This window comes from Elephas maximus, chromosome 1 (genome assembly GCF_024166365.1).
Source record: "Elephas maximus indicus isolate mEleMax1 chromosome 1, mEleMax1 primary haplotype, whole genome shotgun sequence".
Classification (NCBI taxonomy): Eukaryota; Metazoa; Chordata; class Mammalia; order Proboscidea; family Elephantidae; genus Elephas; species Elephas maximus.
The window spans coordinates 143416954-143438082 of NC_064819.1; the positions used below are offsets into that span (position 1 = coordinate 143416954).

The window sequence follows — 21129 nt, forward strand, 5'->3', positions numbered from 1 at the left end:
GGCAGAATTAGAACCAATGAGAAGTTGGAAGGAGGTAAAATTCACCTAAATTCAGAAAGTTTTCAACCATTGGGTCTTTTTTTGGTAAACAGAAAGAAATGTCTTCTTTGATAATGAGTTCCCTAACTTAGTTAAAATTATACGTAAGCAAACCTAAAGCAAAAAAAAAAAACATTAGAGCAAATCAAGCTCAGGAGCAAAAGACATTCATAAAATCCATGGCAGGTGGGACTGACTGACTTACAAACATCAGTTTGTACAACCTTATCTGTATTAAAAGGCCTCGTAATGGTTACACAACTGTACATTTGTCAAAACTCACAGACTGTTCATTAAAAAGGGTCAATTTTACTATGTGTAAATTATACCTTTTTAAAAAATTAAAAGAAAACAGTCCACCTGAGATTGGGCTTCATGTGAACACCCTTCACCAACAGGCCTTTATCCTAAGATCAGAAGATCACAAAGCATGGAGGAATAAAGAGAAGAGACTTTGTAGTCAGACACTACTGCTTGTGAGCTAAGTGATCTTGGGCAGGTTACTCGGCCTCTGCCCTCAAAGCTCAATCTATCAGAGGAGGAGACAAACATGAAAACCCAGTGTGCAGCATGATCAGTGCAACAGTAGGGAAGTGTCTTAAGTACAGGGGTAGAGGGGAGAGGACAAGGCAGGCTTCACAGAGCAGACAGCTGAACTGTTTCTCCAAGAAAAGAGGAACCTGCCAAGCAGACAGGTAGGGAGGAAACCCTTGCAGTAAGAGCTGTATGTGTAAACAGCCCAGAAGCAAGAACTAAAGCACTTATTTAGGAAAGTAAGCAGACCTGAGATTGAGAATATATATATATGAAGGGAAGGAAATGACTGTGGAGATTTATGTCACATCAGACCAGGGAGGGTCTTACAAACCATGTGAGGAAGCTGGAATTTATCCTATAGATAATGGGGATATAATTAATGGGTAAAAAAATAAGGGACTATGTTTGGCTTTTAAAAGCTACTGGAAGCAGTAGGATATGGACTGAAGAGGTAAGGGATATGTCAAGAGGCAGGGAAACCAGTTGGATCAGTCGTTCTCAAAAACCTGTCTGTTGCTAGGCTGTCCACATCCACATTAAGAATCATCTGGAAAGCTTGTTTAAAAAAAAAAAAAAAAAAAGATTCTCAGGCCCACCCCAGATCTACTGAATTAGAATCTCTGTAGGCCAAGAGAGTTAGACATTTCCAAAAGGATGGGGTAGTCAAGAGAGTCTATAGCTGGAGAACCAATTGTTCTTTTCTTTTTTTATAATGAAGAAATAACTACCTCATAGGGTTGGTGTGTGATAACTAATAATGCTAAGGTACATGAAAGTTCCTAGCACACACACAGAAGCCACAGAGTCTAGTTCTCTTCTGCTGCACCCTATCCCCTTTCCACTCCAAATCGTCACACAAGTGTGTCTGATGTAGGAATAATCTGAGCCTGTCCCCTGCAGTCGAGCCTTCCAAGCATTTTCTTCCTGATCTAGAGTTCTCTAGATTCTGGATATAGACTCTCACATCAAGCCACCAGCGTAAGAATCCCAGATCCCTCACTTACTAACTGAGCAAGTTACTTAGTCTCTCTGGCCTTATGGATGATGGTAAGGTTGTTGTGAGAAATAAGATAATATATGTATAGTGTCTAACACAGAGTGAGTACTCAAATGTTGGCCTGTCATTATGGCTGACAGGAATCAAACTACTAAATTTTTCTTGCTCTTCTAAGAGAAGAGTTAAATCAAATTACAATAAACAATAATTAAACTTAGGAGAAGAGTTTATACTGAGAAGACAAAATGTATTTTGTAAAATTAGATCAAATACATAAAAATTCTCACTAACTTTTGAATTAGAGGTGCTGTTTTTTTAATCTCATTTTTTAAAGATAATATAAACCAGATTTTACCAAAGAATGAAATACTTGTAATCCAGTAGTTTTCAAGTAACCCAAGTCCTTTAGAAATTTCTAGTTATATACAAATAATTGAAATTAATATTTACAATAAGTTCTTCCTATCTTTATTAAAACAACTTTCTTAAAAATCTCTAATGGTGGCTAGAAACTGGCAAAACCGTCACAAAAGGAGAGACTGGAAGGAGGGAGCGGGCTGACTCATTAGGGGGAGAGTAAGTGGGAGTATGGAGTAAGGTGTATATAAGCTTATATGTGACAGACTGACTTGATTTGTAAACTTTCACTTAAAGTACAATAAAAATTATTTAAAAAAAAAATCTCTAGTGGCTTTTTTGTTTATTTCCAAAGGCTGATTTCTTTTAAAGCTTTTATAACTCAGGATTTTTACCAGTCAGAATGAACTTTCTTCTCCAAGCAGTCTAATCTGGTAGTTCTACCATCATTTGCCAGAAGAAAAATTTGTAAAACTTTAATTTTAAAACATCCAAATTCTTAGAAGAATTAACTAGAAGGAGCACAAGATTATTATAGTAAGTAATCCTAGTCAGGTGATGACTTGGGAAGTCACATGGAGCAGAAGCAGCTTGGCACAGGGCAAGGAAAGGACCTGAATTAAGAAGAACTAGATTCCAGCTATGGCTGTCATTTTCTACCCTTATGACTGTGAACGTGAAACTCTTTGAGCCTCAGTTTCCTCATGTGTAAAATGGAAGTGATGCAAACAAAAACCAGATCTCGACTTGCGGTGACCCCATGTGTTACAGAGTAGAACTGAGCTCCCGTTTTCAATGGCTGTGATCTTTTAGAAGTAGATGGCCAGGCCTTTCTTCCTAGGCACCCTGGGTAGACTCAAACCATCAACCTTTCATTTAGTAGCTGACCACTTAACTGTTTGCACTATCCAGGGACTCTAAAGGTTGACAGTAAAATTAACCAAATCACAAAGCTTCTCTGGGGCTCAAATTGAAAACATTCTGTAGGAACTCCTTCTAACATGAACTCTTTATGTACTTAAAAGTATGACATATGGATTTCATTTGAAATTTTTAAAGCTCTCAGTGATTATCTCTATCATAACATGCCACTGCTTTGTCACTGTCTCTTTATCTTTTATCTCTGTGGTCACAGAGGCTTGCACAGTGGAGGCACACAACAAATGGCTGAGGACTGACTGATTCAATGAAGGTCATAAATCTCCAAACCACACCCACTGCCATAGAGTCAATTCCAACTCACAGCAACCATACAAGACAGAGGAGAACTGCTCCAAAGGGTTTCCAAGGTTGTAAATCTTTATGGAAGGAGGCTGCCACATCTTTCTCCTGCAGAGCAGCTGATGGATTTGAACTGCTGACTTTTTGGTTAGCAGCCAAGCACTTTAACCACGGCGCCACCTGAACTCTCTTGAAGGCCATAAAGTATAGAGAAAATAGATCTTACTAGTATGGCTGTTATTGCTATAGGAATATACACTTAAGGTATTTCTAAACTGCCCTTTTGATTGAGATAAAATGAGCAAGATAAATCATATAAAACTGTCCTCACAATTAAGGTATTATTGATCAATATGACTCTAGAAGATATACAAAGTCCCTGTTAGGGAGGAAAAAAAAAAGTTCTGGATAAAGACTCAAGTCATCATTTGGTTTTCATAATATATCATGAAATTTATAGCTTAAGAACATTAAAAATCCTTCATCATCTATAGTAGTACATAGTAACAGATGGTAAAGGAATGAGGAATACCCTACTGCCTTGCTATTCAAAGTGTGACCAATGCACCAGCAGAACAGCACCACCTGGCAGCTTATGAGAACTGCAGAATCTCAGGCCTCACCCCAGACCTACTAAATCAAAATCCCCTTTTTAATAAGATCCACAGGTGATTTACACACTCATGTTTGAGAGCACTGTTCTAGTCTACTCAGCAATGTAAACTTACTTTATATAACATGTAATCAAGACATAAAATAAAAGTTTATTCGATTTGGTCTTCTAACAGCAATTACATCTGCTTAATCTACCATAAACAAAAGAAAAACACAAATCTAGCAATCAACTATAGCTACTGAGTAGCTTTGGGAATATATTCAGGGGTATCAAGATGTATGTACTTGCCACACCTTATTCTCTAAAACTATCCATCCTTCTTTGTTGGGTTAGAACCAACAGTTACAAATCAACTTTGTTTTTACACCTGGATACTAATCACCACTAATATACAAGTGACGTTAGACATCAATTTGCCTTTGCTAATTACAACAAAAATAATATGATTATCATTAATACAACAACACTTTGTACACGAAAAAGACTGCAAAGGGAAACTTTTTCTTAAGGAGGCAGCCAGTGTCTTCCTCCATTTATTATAAACGTTATGAGGCCACTTCCCTTATGCCATGCTACAACGATGCTGGGTATATAAGAGTCATCAAACATTTGTTAAAATAAAATTTTAATAAAAAAAATATATAGACAACTATCGTCAAGAGGGGTTTGGGAAAGATCTTATCTCTAAGACAGTGAGTAAACTAGATAACACCTTAAAGCCTCTTCTAGGTTCAAATCTAAAATATGATGCTTAATATATTCCTCAAGCCAAATAAGAACTTCAGTATCAGTGAGGTAAAAAAGGGAAATCTAAAGGAGAAGGTTCCTTCATACAACTGAACAAAATGGAACAGATAATGACTTGAGATAGATTCCAGAAATAAAACAGATTCTGAAGGTGGTGCATAAAGGACAGTCTGATCAGTTTCCTATTTCATCAGGGTGACAGCAGGGAAATTTTCTGTTGTAACTCACTACATACATCCTCAAGAAAGGCTGGAAGGTTTGAGTTTGGAAGAGCATCTGGATGAAAGGAAAAGGCAATGCTTTGAAAAATAAAGAGATGAACTAGGCAGAGGCTGGGCTAAAAAATGGCAGAGGCCAAGATGTGATAGACAGGAGAAAATGAAGACCAAGCAAGGGAAGGGTGAGCTGTGGCTCTGAAGGTGTGAGGGAGCAAATGGCCTGACAGCAGTCCAATGCAGAGAATAAAACAAGGGGGTAATGATGCTTTATCTAACCCAGTTGTGTAAAATGCACCCAAGAGCCTAAGGAATGGAAGGAGGAGTTTTAAAAAAAGGAAAAATTTTTTATTTCAAGTTTGCTTGAATGGAGGTCATGATAAAAGTAGAAAGCGAAGAAATTATAAAATTTCCGATAGAAAGCAGACAAACAGGGATGGATTCAGAAGCTTCAAAGGAGAAAAAAAAAAAGAAAACAAATGAGGGGAGTGAACTGATATGTGATTCAAGCTGAAGGCTAATTATTCTGAGGTTTAATTTGAGGGGGTTAGTAATAGATGGGTAAGATCCAGGAAAAGTCACCTGGAAAACAGGAATAATAATAGTATCTTGTTCAAAGGAATATGAGGATTGAATGCGAGAAAACATTAGGTACAATGTCTGGTGGTTAACAACAACAACAACAAAACCAAACCCACTGCCATCAAGTTGATTCCGACTCATAGTCGGACCCTATATAACAGAGTAGAACTGCCCCATAGAGTTTCCAAGGAGCGCCTGGCAGATTTGAACTACTGACCTCTTGGTTAGCAGCCACAGCACTTAACCACTACACCACTAGGGTTTCCAGTGCTTAACAAGCTCCCAATAAATTTTCACTAATTACTTTTTTTTTTTTATTACTACTGGCAATAAAATAGTATTTATTGGATAAATGAGGAGGCTTTGCTACATTATGAAAAGGTAACTGATTTGGGAAGGAGAAAGATACTGTTTCAATCCCAGCTCTGTTACCTTCTAACTGTGTAGCTTTAAAGGTCTATTTCTTCATCTGTGGAATGGGTAAACAACACCTACACCCTATAAGAATTCTATGAAGATAAATAAGGCATATAAAATGTATATAAGAGTATTTTATAGTCCATATGGTCCTATACAGGAAACAATAAAGGCCAGTGATTTTCACCATGTGCAGATGATATCTGATTCTTGGTAAAAAATGGCTTATTCGTAAAAGCCAGTTCATGGGGGGAAGGGAAACAAGCCAAAAAGAATTGTGGGTCAGTAAGCAGTCTGAGGGGAGGAGGGAAAGAAATAACACGCACACACACACACAAACACACACATGATATAGAATGACGCCTCATGTCCTGGGAGACAAGATCAGACAGCAGGTAAGTAGTTCTCTTCTTGCCCTATTCTCTACATTTTGCTGGGCTTCTTAGGAAAAATTAATAGTCATAAAACTCCCTTCCTGTGCTCATCTGGGAGTTCTAAGTTCAAACATCTGCTCAGTGTTGCCAATGATCTTAAGGTTTTAAGAAAGTTTAAATGGTATTTCTCCTTTGCAAAAACGACTGAAGATACCACTGGAGTGTGCGGGTTTTAGTGGCAATTCTAGCTAAAATCTTGTCTTGGCTTTAACAGTTTGCCCCACCAGGTACAATACTGTCAAGTCCTCAATTTGTTATCCATTTCACCAAATAATAATAGTTTCTAGTGCTTGTATTATGATATTTGGCAAATACTTCCCTAGTACTTTGAATATACTTTTTTACTGTCCTAGTTACTCCATCATCTGGAGGTCAAATTCATCTTCTCAGGCTAAATATCACTTTTTATATAATACATAAATATAAACACATGAATGTATAAACCTACAAACCCACAAAATTAAATATAATTTTTGTTTTCTTTTATTTAATCTCATAAACAGCCTTGCATGTCTTTCTTTAGACTATCTCTGATAGTATTATGACTTCCTTCAGATTTAATATTCTACATAGTGATACTATGTAGATAAGATAGCTGTACAAGATAAGATAAAATAAGAGACGATATATAGGGCAGATGCCTGATTACTGCTTTCCTTCTTGGCTAGTGTGATGGGGAGACAAGAACCTATGGGAAGAGGCAGAGCAACAGGTTTAGATCATTTCCACTAAAGTGCCTATCAGCAAATTATTTAAGTGCTGCGCATTTCAGGGACTTCTAAACGTTATGGAAACAACAACGTCTGCCAGGCCTATCTCCCAAGGTTATTGTGAAGTTCTCATGAAATCTATAAAGCAAAATGCAAAGGTAAGGTCTCCCTCCTTGTTATTGGTTACGTTCTAGCTACTTGGATTTTTTTTAAGCCAACAGCTATGCGATCTCTTTATAAAGCCATTTCATTACAAAGATGAAAATATAAAAGAATCAATTGTTTTACCATTGAACACTTAGTAAAGATAACTTCTAGAGATGCTATTATATTAATTATATAAGACATAAAATTCTTTAACAATACATATCTGGGCCCAAGTTTTCATCTGATAAACAAATAACATGAAAACAGAGAAGTTTACTTTTTCAAACGCTTCAGTTCCAAATCACAAAGGCCTTTGTGATTTCATTTGACAGCGAATAACTGATTCCCTCAGTGGATTAATGCATTTTTGTCTTCTGAATCCCAAGACTTACATTCTAACTAAAATTTAATCACAAATAAAATACTATATTAAAGTATTTGTTTACAAGGGCCAGTATTCAAATATATGATAAAAAGTAAGATTTTAAAAATTAAATATTTTAATTAGTTAAGGAACATATTTTAGACCAATACCAATTTCGATTCTATTTTTTGCACCTTATTATATGACCCACATTTTTTTAGCAATTCAATAAAAATTTTAAACTATACTTCCAAAATTTAAATCAGAAATGCTCAAATATAAAATTCCTAGAACTGAAAATCTTCTGTAATTATGCATGATAATAAAATACTGCATTTTCTATAGAAAAAAAAATGTAAAGCAAGTAAGATTAGTAGGACATCTAAGCTGTTGACTTAGGAAGTATGACGAGGATTTAATAAAGTGACCTTAAAAATCATGTAGTTCAACCTTCTCATGATAGAAATGAGACCGAAAGAATCATGAATAAGTTACCCAAGACCACACAACAAACCATTCTATAAGTTGTATGTTACATAATAAATGTATGATTGAGAAAACCTTATTCTTTAATGTCATTGCCATCATTTTGACAAAATAGTTAATTCTTAGTTATTCAAGGAATATCTAGATCATTAAATAGGCACAGTGCTATAGCAATAAACAGTGCTTAAATATCTGTAGCCCCTCACTTTTCTGTCCTCTACCTATTTATGTGAAGCAGAAGGTAAAAAGGATTAAATATGAACCTTAGTCATATTAATATACATGTTATTTATACTATTTGAGTAGCACCAGCAACAGTTTTGTTGGGAAAGAACTGAACTATTGAATAAAATAAACCTTTTGAATTATAGATCAAACTGTTTATTTGAAATTGCTTTACCTATTCCAAAAAGAAAAGTTACATCTACATCCAGAATTTTAGAGCCAGATGGGACCTTAAGGATTACCTAATTCAACCCTCTTAATTTATAGATTTAAAAAAAAAAAAACCTGAGGATTGGAAGAGCAAAAGGGATGTTTCCAAACTCTCACACCTAATTAGCAGCAGGCCTTGGATGAGAGCCTAGGTCATCCCATCTCAGACCAGGGTTCTCTCTATTCGCTGTACCACACTGCCCCCCTCACTTCGGCACACATCTCCGTGCTTTTGCAGACAGTGAAGAGAAAAGAATATTATAGCTTATTTTCATATCCTTTCAAAGTAACTGTCTAGCACTAATAAACGGTTTAATAGTTTGATTCCTTCATTAAATTTATTCAGCTTTATTGAATAAATACACATCAATTGAATTTATGACCAACTGATCATAAAGATCATAAAAAAATATTCTTTAATTAGTATTTTGTATAGCGTCCAGAACTTTATTAGTGTTTAGCACCCAGAATATATTACTTTTTGAAATTTATGCTAGTTTGAAGGGGTCATCTCTTGATACATATCAAATCAACACATATATGTGACGATCCCTAGTTTGGGGGAGAAAAATACAAAGAAGTGAAAACGTTTAAACAGTTCAAGATAATAGAGTCACAGAACGACTGGCACAAGGAGATATGTGAATAAGTACTTAAAAGCAGTAACTTCCACAAGGGTTTACAGAAGGAATGAATTATTCCAGGGTACTAAATTATTCCAAAAAGAGTTTTGTGAAGCAGGAATACTGCATTAGGTTCCTGTGAAGGCTATCTGGAGAAGAAGGTAATGGAAAGGGCATTAAGGATGCAGAGAACAGTGTGACAGGAAACGTGAAGGTAGAAGTGCACAAGTCATGCTCCAGCCTGGACCCGTGAGGTATCAAGCTGGCTAGAGCTGCAGGACTGTGGGTGGAGGGATACTGCTTGACCAAGGCAGGAAGGAAATCTGAGACCTGATTTTATAAAGCCACTATTCCCTCCCCTCTTTTCTAAAAGTCGGAACCCACAGCATTTTTCCCCTATATATTCTAACATATTCTCATTCTATGGGAAAATAAAACAATAGTACCTTGATTTGTTAACAGGCCTTATACAGATGAAATGTCCTGATAATGAGAGGGAAAAAAGGAAAAAACGAGGGGAGAAAAGACAAATTTTGGAACACAACTCTTCTACGTTTGTTAATATATGTCTAATTCTAAATGGTATGTGGCTCAAAAAAAAAATGATACTTATGTTAAATCATTCACAGCACAGAAAACATTATCATATGACTTGAGAAAAAAATAAGACAACGGAATTTTACAAGGATGATCAACTGCTCTGTGGTTCTTAAGATCACAAAAGTACTGTCTGATATAATTATCTATATAATTCTTAAAACCTTGTCTCCTTAAGCCAAAGAATGGAAGTGTATAAAACCTGTGTCCTGACACCCAATAGCTCTTTTAGAATCTGCATGAACTGTTTTATCCTGGTAGGTGGCACAGTGGTTAAAGTGCTGAGCTGCTAACCAAAAAGGTCAGCAGTTTGAAACCACCAGCTGCTCCACAGAAGAAAGATGTGGCAGTCTGCTTCTGTAAAAATGATAGCCTTGGGAACCCCACGGGGCAGTTATTCTGTCTTATAAGGCCACTATAAGTCCGAATCTGCTCGATGGCAATGGGCAGGATTCCATCTGGAATAGGATATTTTGCTACATGCCGTTATCAGCCATTAAAGTCCAGGAGTTTGCCACCAAAAAACAGACCACAATGAAGGAAAAGACTATCAAGAAATAGCCAGCAAACAAAACCAAAATGGCATGGACCTCCCAGAGGCCTCAGGGAGGTTATGAGAGGGTAACTAAGGTTTCACTCAAACTATTGACCAAGGGAGATCTCACCTCAAAAGCTGGTAATGTGCCACAAACTGCTTTTCAATTACCTGCCTAGAACTAAGAATGTCTTTTCTCAAAGAAATATTAAAAATGGCAACTGGGTTCCCAGGCCAGGGCAAACACACAAAAACCTACTTTAGACAATATCAAAGATGAAAAAACTACATACCAACCATAATATATAATAAAACCAGTGTGAATACACTGTACAAAACTTGAAGCACATGTTCCTCTAGGGCCTTGCAATCCCTGGGATAGATCTGTAATGCTTTTACCTCGGCTTGTTCCTCCTCTCCCACAAGCTCCCAGTTTCAGCAAACCTGGATGGTTCACTGGTCCTTAAGCACAGTGTTTTTTCAGTCAGGAGGCCCTGCTTTGCCTTTGATGCTCTTTTTCTTAGTCTACTTATCCAAATATTCTCAGACAGTATCCATATCAACTCAGCATTCAAGGGCAGAGATAAGGAATTTGTGAGGACACAGCTAAACTATTCTAAAAATAGAGCCTCTGTACTTCCCTTGAAACACAAGACTGAGGTATAGGTGGAACAAGTGAAGATGAGAAGAGTAGAGGGCTTTTTTTTGACCTTGCCTAAGCTCCAGCTAGGCATAACTCAGACAGATCGCACTGCCTTCAGACTATGATTCTGAGGAAAACGGAATGACAGCAAACCTCTAGACTATGAAAGCTGTAGGGGTGCAGAGACCAATGGTCCTAATTTTTTCCAGAACTCAGACTTGTGCCTAAACATGGCAACTGCATGTGGAAAGACTGGCTTACAGATTTTGTCATCATCCTCCATGAGACCTCCCTCTTCCTGTACCACTCATCCCCTTCTTCCTCTGACCCCTCCAAAGTGAATTCATGGACCCAACTAGGCTGGCCTTTTATGCTATAACTTGAGCTTGTTTTACACCAAAATGTTGGGCACTACATCTGTGAACAGAGATCACTGCCAGCCACCCCTCTTTCACACACACATGCGTCATAAAAAATGGCTGTTTAAAACCTTGTGGTAAAAAAGAAATATGGCAGCTCAGGAGACAGCTGGCCTTATTGTGGGCATGCTGGCTATTTTCCAGGATGCTTCTATACCACATGTTACATAAAGCTATTAATAAATACTTTTTGAAAGAATAATACGTGAGTGCAATGGATAATATAGATAACTTGGGTATGTATACATTAAGTAATACTTAGATTCTTAAGTTTTGAAATTTTATTTACAACTTTCCTGGATTAGATATACACTTTGAGTCTAGTATCTTAAGTATCTTAGTCCTAACAATTTTAATGTTCTCACAAAGTGAAAGAATTAAGAAAAAAACAAACACATAATGACATCAGAGTACCTCCTCCCAAAACTAACAGCTGGTGTAAAGTCACACATCAATCTATACTTTCCTAGGTAATAAAAACCAAGATTAATTTACTTGTTCAAAATGTTAAAAAGTGTTACTTTAGGGAAGTGGAAAAAAGTTTTTGCTGTTTTTCTAAAAGTATAGCTCTTTTAAAGTTTCAATTCAAATGTATAAAATGTTAATGATAAAGTAAAAGTAACATTTTCAGTATTAATACACTATGGACCATAGTCTGTACTTACGATACAGCACCTTTCGAAAGCCCAGTTTCATACATTGCTTGGGGCATGTTTTATTAAATAGCACAATTTGATGTAATAACACAAAATGGTATTTACTCAGAGACTGTGTGCCCTATAGAAGAATCTCTTGGATCATCAAATATACTCTACAAATGTATTTCTGTTATGACAGTGGGAAGTAGATATAGTTTATTTACACTTAAGTAGCTAAAAAGACCCTTAAGTGGAGAGAAATACTTAATGAACTAGTAAAAGACAAGGAAGTATGGAATTCCAGTCCTGGGAATGAATGCACTCAAGGGCATGGAGCCTAGTTCATTTCTTGCTCTCCCGGGATAATTTGCATCCGTTCTTTCACCACTCACCATTATTTCTCAAGACCATCTTTCTCTCCACCCATTTTTATTTCCCCCTCTTTCCAAACATCTGACTCACCAACTTTTCTTCAACCTCATTTAATAAACTACTTTTCTTCTTTGAAACCCCCTTTTCCAGATTTTCATGAAATTACAGCAGGAGGGATCCTCTCGGAATTGGAACAGTGTGAATGAGTCAAAGAAAGTTAACATACAGAGCACAGAAAGGAAGAGGGTGAGAGGAAAAGGGACACCATAAACTTCATGTCTTTTCTGCCTGCACCTGGAAAATATTCCTCCTTTACAGAAAACAGGCTACATCCCACTAAGCCTCTACGTTGGTTAAAGAAACACCATCTGCCTACAGTAGGTAGCTCATTACAGAAAGCAAGGAAGCAGTCTCAGGTTTCGTAAGTGGATAGCCAGAGCATGGGCGAACACTTTCCCTCCAACCTGCTAGTGAGAGGTCACTTGTTCCAGTGGCTACTCTTCTCCTCAGGCCCGGCTAGCAATATTTTATTATTTCATATGCCTTCCACAGGATAGCATCAGGCTATCACATGAGGCAACTGCACAGAATTCCCTATTTAATTCACGATATTTTTACACAAATATCATTAGAAACAGAGTCACAGAAAAAGCATATTCCACCTGTGCCCTCATTTTTTCTTTCTGAGGCTCAAGAGATGGGAAAGCTCGGGGATAGGAAAGAAATGACAGGACTGAGATACTCCCGGGTGTGGCTCTGGTGGTACTGAGATTGGAGGACCTTGAGAGCTCCTGAACTCCAAAGTATGAAAAGTGCAATTACTTGCCAAAGAGCTAGTATGATGTTCAGCTCTGCACAATTGTGTAATGGGAAACCCTGATGCAATGTTAAAAGAACCAATAGGCCGAAGATGAAGGGAAGGGTGCATCTTTCCCATTTTTGTAGGTAAAGCATAATGTCAGTGTAACAGTAAAAAGGCACGTGGAAGACTTAAAAAAGAAAGGCTCCATCAAAAACTGACTTTTAACCATTTTCAACAGCAATAGCTGCTTAAATAGCTTATTTCCCAAAGTGTCCAACTTGAGATCTTCTGAAAAAGGATGTTTTTCTGAAGAAGTCAAAGCTGCATCAACATCAAAGAATCCTGGCAAACATTTTTCCACAACATATATTCCATGCTGTAACTGTCTCATTTACTATAACAACAATAAACACAAAGGCAAAGGGAATATATTGTCATTTGTAGGGAGGAAAAGACAACGCAATAATGTGCAATGTTAATTTCGTCTACCGCTGCGATGCAACGCAATATTGTAAAAGGACTAGAAAAAATTAAACCATAAGATAATTTCTAAAATCCTTTTAACCTAATTTTAAATTCTGGGAGCTTTTAGATGCTTTAAACCAAAAGCAACAAAGCACATAAGGAAAATAAATGGAAAAACATAAAAATAGCATGACGCCACGATTACTTCCACTAGGACAGCTGCATAAATCAACCAACTGACAGCCCTGTCAAATAAACTACGATAGCTATAAAAGGAAAAGTTTGCTGATTTAGGAAAACTGTATATATGCAGGCTTCTGGGACAACCTCTAGGTGCTGCTGTAGAAAATCCCTTCCTGAACACTTATTTCTTACCTGGTATTTTAGCCTCCCCCTCCCCCTAACTGCACTGCAGTGCGCAAAGCTATTAGACAATCATTTCAAATATATTTGCTGTTAAAAAGCCTCAGTAACTAACATTCTCCAATGTTCAAGGAGCCCAAACAATGGCTATTTTACTTTTCACTCCAAATTATACTACAGATGCATCAGCTAGATAGAAGAAAATATTAGGGTCGTGTCCAAGCCATCATGAGACTAATGAAGCAAAAAGATAGCTACCTCTGGAGCCCCTTCAGCCATCTCTCCACAGAGAATAATCTTAAATGTTAAAAACAATCCTGTGCGTAAGGTACAATTGTCAGATAAAATCAGGAGATGTGGGAGTGTAGTAGGATGGGGCGGTTCCTGCACTGAGCCTGGAGCTGCACAGGCTGCATCTGATTTGTCAGCTCTCGCATCCGAGGGGATGATGAGAAATACGGGGTAAGGTCATAGGAAAACCGTGTGTGTGTCGGAGGGTGGGGACGTGTTCAACGTTCGGATCAGATTAGCCGTGCCCGACCGTGGTCCCCCAGCCCTGGTGCCTCCTCCGATCCGTAGCATCCTAACAGCCAGAGTCGCGGCCCGGCGCAGGGGGCCGGGGCCCTGCAGTGCCAAGGCCCGGGCGCTCCGAGGCTGGGGATCGGTGCCTCCCGGCAGGGGGAGCCGAGCAAGGCAGCGGCCCGCAAGGCCAGGAGAGGATAAGGAATCCAGAGTCTTTACCTGCGATGGTCCAGGTCCAGCGGTAGAACTCCACCGTGTCATTGAGCGCCGTGGACATCACGTTCAGGACACTGCCCGGCTCCGAGTCCAGGAGCCCCATCGCGGTGATAGCGGGTGCTGGAGGCGGGAGGAGAAAGCGGAGACCGGGCGGGAGGGTCGACCTCGGAGGCGACGGCCGGGGGGCGAGCGGGAGCCGGGGACACCTCTAACGGCGGCGGCTCGGCTGCTTTTTCTCCTCCTCCTCCTCCCCCAGGCGCTGCGGCGGCGAGGAGGCGGCGGTGTCGACGAGCCGGGCCAGGCAGACGGTATCGTCAAGGCTCCCGAGAGAAGGAGGAGGAGGCCCCGCCGTGAGCTCCAGTCGCTGCACCACTCCGTCGCCTCGCGCCGCGCGGCTCCAATCTCCTCCGCCGGCGTCAGGTGACCGCGCGAGGGCGGAGGGGCCGGCGCGTTCCTCCCCACGCCCGCGCGCCGGGGCGCTGTTGCGCAGGGATGGTGCGGGCGGGGGGCAGCAGGAGCCAGGCCCGCGCAGCCACCCGCCGCGTCGCGGCTCTCGCCGCTCACCTCTCACCGCCACCCCGGGGCCGGACACCTGGGTTCTAGTTGCCCATCCCGGCCAACCCCCCTATCCTCCTCCCCCGCCCCGCTGCCAAGCGTCAGGCCTGTGCGGAGGAGTAGGCCGACTTCCCACCAGTGACCTCGCATCTGCCGGGATCTGTCCAACGAACTGGAACAGGGAAGAATGGGCTTTGTGTGTCCTTACGTGTCACTCACCTTGATGTCCCTTGTGCTCCTCCTATCTCCACCCCCAACAGCACATACTTGGATCATGACAAGGCAAGTTATCCCTCTAAATAAGTGAAGGGATATTTGTTGTCTATGCTACAGAGATGGAGAAAGGATTTGGGGATGCCCATTAACAAATTAACAAATAATTGAGTGAATATTCACTGCAGGTGTTCTGTAGACCCAGAATACCTGCAGCGAATATGATTTCATGTGTATTTCAGAGGAGTCCTGGTGGCACAGTGGTTAAAGAGCTCGGCTGCTGACCAGAAAGGTCGGTAGTTGGAACCCATCAGCTGCTCCTTAGAAACCCTATGGGGCAGTGCTATAAGGTTGATGTGAGTCGGAAACCACTCGACGGCAATGAGTGAGATTTTTTTTTTTTTGTATATTTTAATATACATGAAATCAAAGCAGTATTATTTTGTTAAATTAGGCTGTTGGGGTTCAGAGTTGAGGTAAACCTAGAAGAATAATTGCTCAGGAAAGAAAGAGCAATCCAGGCAAGAGAGAGGAAAACGCAAAGTACTTTGGGATTAAAAAAAAATTATTTCCATAAGAAGAAGATGGGAGGAAATGAGGAGAGCCTACCCCTGAAAAGTTGCAAAAATACACCCACCACGTACAATTCATAATTTGATAGTTCTTCACATAAAACAAGATCTTCCCAGGAGTCCAATAATCTTTCACCTACTTATTATTTAAACATGTTGCCTACTTCCTGTTTAATCTTGTCACCTACTTGTTTAACCTTTTCTCCACCTGTTGGTTTAAGATGCTGCTTTTTAAGGCTACTGAGTCAAGTGTGCGATTTCCTCTGCCCTTTGATACTCATTTTATGTGAATACTCCTTTTATTATGTTTATTTTATTTTCCAATTGACTAGGTTATATATTCTTTGACTATATTTTATACTGGAAGCATCATAGAGGATAAGAATTGGTTTTGGTCCCTTGATGAGGACTTAATCCAGTGCTATAAGTAGTAATTAATAGGTTATAACTTACACTTTTTTAAAAAGCAAATAAGCACTATTGTAAGTGGTAGGTGCTGTAGGGAAGGAAGAAGGTAATTAAAAGTAACTGATTTACTGTATAACTCAAGCAACCAGTCTTTAAATGCTCTGGTCTCAAAAATAACCAAATAAAATGTAAGTTATAAATTTATCCAATGCTTTGGTTATATTAAAGTTTCCTGGATTGAGGTGATGATTTTTCAAGTTTCAACCACAATTAACGTGCATCAGATAGCTTCTAGTAGTTATGTAAACAAGACTTCAGTCACGTTTCTGCATTACGGGAGTAGAATGAAGATCAAGAATCCACCCATTTATCTAGATGATCCAGCAAAGTTCAGATTAGTTCGAACCTGACCTAGAAAATTGACTGCTATTTCCATGTTATGGAATACTGGTTGTTGTTCAGGAGGAGTAGATCAGCATCCCTACCTGCATACACATACACATACACAAAACCTCAGCATCTGTGCATGTTTAATACAGTGTGTGAAATTGTTAAAACTGCTTCAGACATTTCCCAAGCCTGTCCTTCTACAAACCAAAAACCTGTTGCGTCGAGTTGGTTCCAACTCATAGTAATCCTGTTGGACAGAATAGAACTGTCCCATAGCATTTCCAAGGAGCAGCTGGTGGATTCAAATTGCCAACCTTTTGGTTAGCGGCTGAACTCCTAACCACTGTGCCACCAGGGACTCCTGTCCTACAAGTAGTGGCCCAATTAAGTCCCTTTCTTCACTGGGGGTACCTGTCACATATAAGAAAATCCCAGACAAGAGATGACAAGCTTAGGAAGAATAATAAGCTTATTTGCACTTAGGAGCTGTCCAAATATGCACTAAGACCCAGAGCCCTAGAACTTACTCACTCTAGAGCCTTACTGCATCCATGTTCACTGAGAATGACAGCCATCTAACCAAGGCCTTTGTGGCATTGTGACAGAACAAAAGCAAATACAAGTGCTGTAGTGATTTGCAATATTTTGAGAACAGAGGAAAAAAAATTCTTTGGTGTAGACTGAATATAAAATAGGATACTCATAGTTATCTACAAAAACTAAGGGAGAAGACGTGACTGTAATAAACAATTTTACATAAAAAAGCTAAATATTTTTAAATGTCCCAGTTATGTAGTTTATCTTCTGCTGTTTGTGTATTAGTTATAGTTTGTATGCTATTTATGCCGTGTATTAGGGCCTCTAGCCAAACCAAAACCAAACCCTTTGCCATTGAGTAGATTTCGACTCATAGTGACCCCACAGAGTAGAACTGCCCCATAGGGTTTCCAAGGAGCAACTGGTGAATTCGAACTGCCAGCCTTTTGGTTAGCAGCCAAGCTCTTAACCACTAGGCCACCAGGGCTTTTTTTTTTTTTTTGGTACACTGATAGATAAAATACTGAAAAATAGTTGTATGAGTGAAAGTAGGATTTAAGGAAGAAAGAAAATGAAGTGTAGGAATGTAAACTATAGCCATCTGAGTATGGGACCAAAAAACTTTCATGACACATGGTTTCAACAAGGTGAACTACAAACGATTACTTCAGATTTTCTTGTTGCCAAATAAAAAAGGAGAAGCTAGAATATTATACAATAGTGTCCCTAAGATAAAAACAGACAATTTCTCAGAAAAAGTATGGTTCTATATTCTTGGCTTGTGATAAAACTGGAAATCTTATCTTTCTAACCTGAAGTTCTGTGACTTATACACAAGTTTGAAAAGTAGTTTTTTGTTTTTATTTTTAACTCCCCAAAAAAGGCTTCAGAAAGTCAGGTTTTCAGGAGAGATTTGTAAGAGATCTGTGCCTTATTAACCTGAAAAGAGAAAATCATTGAAGCACAGAGGATGCCCTGAGAACATGTATGTCTAACAGATTTGAAGAAGAAAGTAATTAAATGACAGCTTAAGCAAAACCAAAGACACTGAGAGTCAGGGGAGTTGAATGTACAGAGCCATGCAAGGGTGGAGCAATACAGAAAACAGGGTGCATTTTTCAAGGAAAAACTATATTTTGCTCTTCAGAACTGAGATTAAATCACTAGAAAGAAAGTGTATCTTAGCAGTAGTGACATTTCAGTTAAGAGAACGAACACTAGGAATTTTTTTTTCGTCTTTTTACTATGAAATTAACCAGTGAATTGAATCACAGTGCTGAACTGAGAAGATTATATCCTTAATCATTTTGAAACCTGCTTTACCAGCTACTTGGAAAAACATCCCACCTATTTTAACCATCGTTGAAACTTGTGGATAACTCCAGGGTATATTGAGTGTAGTCAAAGAGTTTAATAAATAAAATTTTAAAGAGAGGCTTCATAAGGAAATTAAAAGGAAAAAAAATAATATCTTTCATTTGTCATAGAGATCTAACTGTAATCAGCCTGAGTGTTTTGTTTTGTTAATCTTTCTGCCTCAGTACATATGATCTTTAAGGTCAGGAATCATTGTACTTGTAGACACCATTCCCACATATTCCCACTTGAACACCATTCTAGTTCTTACTACCCCATCATTTTTTGAGAAGAAAACTGAGTTTTTTTCCAACCACATTACCTCCTTCTATAACTTTTATTTTTTTCTTTGAAATAATTAGCATCAATCAGGTTCATGTCTGGGGCCAACAGGTATTCTTTTTTTAAAAAAATATCTTGGTAAATAGGAAAACGTTGTCCTGGCCAAAGCACACGTAGAGTTAAATAATAGGAATTAGTATAATAGGACCTGAATGCTCATAAAAGTCTCCCTGGTTGTGAAGCTCAAGTAGAAAGTGTAGCAGATATTATGCCCTCACGCCTTGCTGAGAAGATCATTTTACTCAGAAACTAGTTCAAGTCTATAAGTAACAAGATCTATCTGGTATATCTAATTTAATTGATTAGCAAACTCAGAAATTTTATTTAATTGCCAAGGGTGAATTGAATTCAGCAGTATTTCTTGTATTACTAGTAAGATTTTGGTCCAGAATAATACAAAACACTTACAAATGAGGGAGGGCATGTGAATTCTGTTGGGCATACATCTCCACAAATTTGTGAAATAATAATTAGTTTCTTAGTAAATTTCCAGTGTTATTTATTTCTTTTTGGTTTAAATAAGGGCAAAACTAAAGGAAAGAGGAGAGCAAAACTTCATCTCACATACTTTGAACACATTATCAGGAGGGACCAGTCCCTGGAGATGGACATAATGCTTGGTAAAGTAGAGGGTCAACAAAAAATGAGAAGGACCCTCAATGAGATGGATTGACACAGTGGCTGCAACAGTGGGCTCAAACACAGCAGCAATTGTAATGATGGCACAGGACCAGGCAGTGCTTTGTTCTGTTGTACATAGGTTCGCTATGAGTTGGAACTAACTCGGTGGCACATAACAAAAACAAAGAAAAGCAACATAGAGTATATTATTTTGAGTGTATTTAATTAAATCCCTGTTAGTAGTTTCCTATTTCACTGGTAGGATTTTTCTTCAGAATTTCCTGGCTGCAACAGAGTATAAATTTTAAGAAGAGCGACTAGGAAGGTTCACCTTCTCACTTGTCATTTTGCATTTACAAAGATAGTAAAAAATCTACTATTGGACTATTTCCTGCTTTAACAACGTACATCTGGCAGTAATGAAGGCCAAGATGTGAGGTGAGAGTAATCCTGGCTTTGATGGTTAAGGTTGTGTGTCAACTTGACTGGGCCATGACTCTCAGTGGTTTGGCGTTATATAATGATGTAGTCATCCTCCATTTTGTGATCTGATGTGGTCATCCTCCATTTTTGCTTAACACCAATTTCACATAACAAATTAGTCTTTAGAACCTAACCATGTTGATAAGTGAAGAGATTGGAAAGTGTCCTGGACCAGGGATCTGAGGACCTCAGCTCTGTTTTTATCTCTGACCTCAAGTTATGTGGGCATGGGCAAGTCACTACTCTCTTTATGCCTCAATCTCCTTATGTGATAAGTAAAGATAATATATTCCCTATCTACATCATATAAATATTGTGTGGCTCAAATGAGATAATAAATATTAAAGTATGTGTGAAAGCAGGGCATGAAATTTTTCATTACAATAAACTTAAAAAAGAATACAATAAAAGAAAATTAAAAGAGAAAAAATTCTCCACTGGAAATTGCAAAGAGTAAAAAAAAATATTGTGACATACCTCCCCTCAGGAATAATTAAATGAGCAGATATTTACAAAAAAATAAAATAGTTATTGATAATTATTTCTTTCCATGGAGCAAAAATACAGTCATCTAGATATTATACAATATTTTCTTGTATGGAGAAAACCCTCCCCAATACCAAGAAAAAAAGGGGGGGATTTTACAGATTTGGCCACCACAGTGTAATTTAGGTAAGTTAGAATTGATTAGAATTGTTTTCATTACTCTTCAAAAGAACAACATGAGACATATTCTCATACTGAGTTAGATGTTGAATTAACATTACTTTTTATCTCATGGGGTTATCAAAGGATATACTCAAAAAAAGTATATGTTTTCTCTACAATTTTTCTCTGCATCACAACAAATACTTCTTCCTCTTTTTCCTATATTATGTTTTCCCGTGCAGCCATTTCATTACAAGTGAGAGAAATATATTTTCCTCTAACAAGTAGATGTAAAAGGAGGGCCCCAGAGAGGCTACACAGCAATTTTTGGTCTCCCCAAAGAAGCAGACATGGATCACAACCCTAAAAGTAGCCTTGATGTGCACCAGCATTAAGGAGGAAAACACAAATGGGTGCTCTTGTTTTGGAGGAAGTAACTAGGAAAGAACAGGGAAAAGGTCTTAGAGGAGGGTTGATTTCTATAATATAGTAAGAGTTGCTTAAG

At 38.5% G+C, this 21129-nt stretch overlaps 1 protein-coding gene across 1 annotated transcript in view; it reads right to left on the reverse strand.

Moving 5' to 3' along the window:
• ELOVL4 (ELOVL fatty acid elongase 4) overlaps window positions 1–15078 on the reverse strand; it is a 32042-nt gene extending 16964 nt beyond the window's left edge. The window contains exon 1 of the mRNA XM_049896148.1: window positions 14503–15078. Coding sequence (XP_049752105.1) covers window positions 14503–14602 — 100 coding nt within the window. The 5' untranslated portion in view covers window positions 14603–15078. The remainder of the gene's footprint in view (window positions 1–14502) is intronic.
• Between the last annotated feature and the right edge of the window lie 6051 nt (window positions 15079–21129).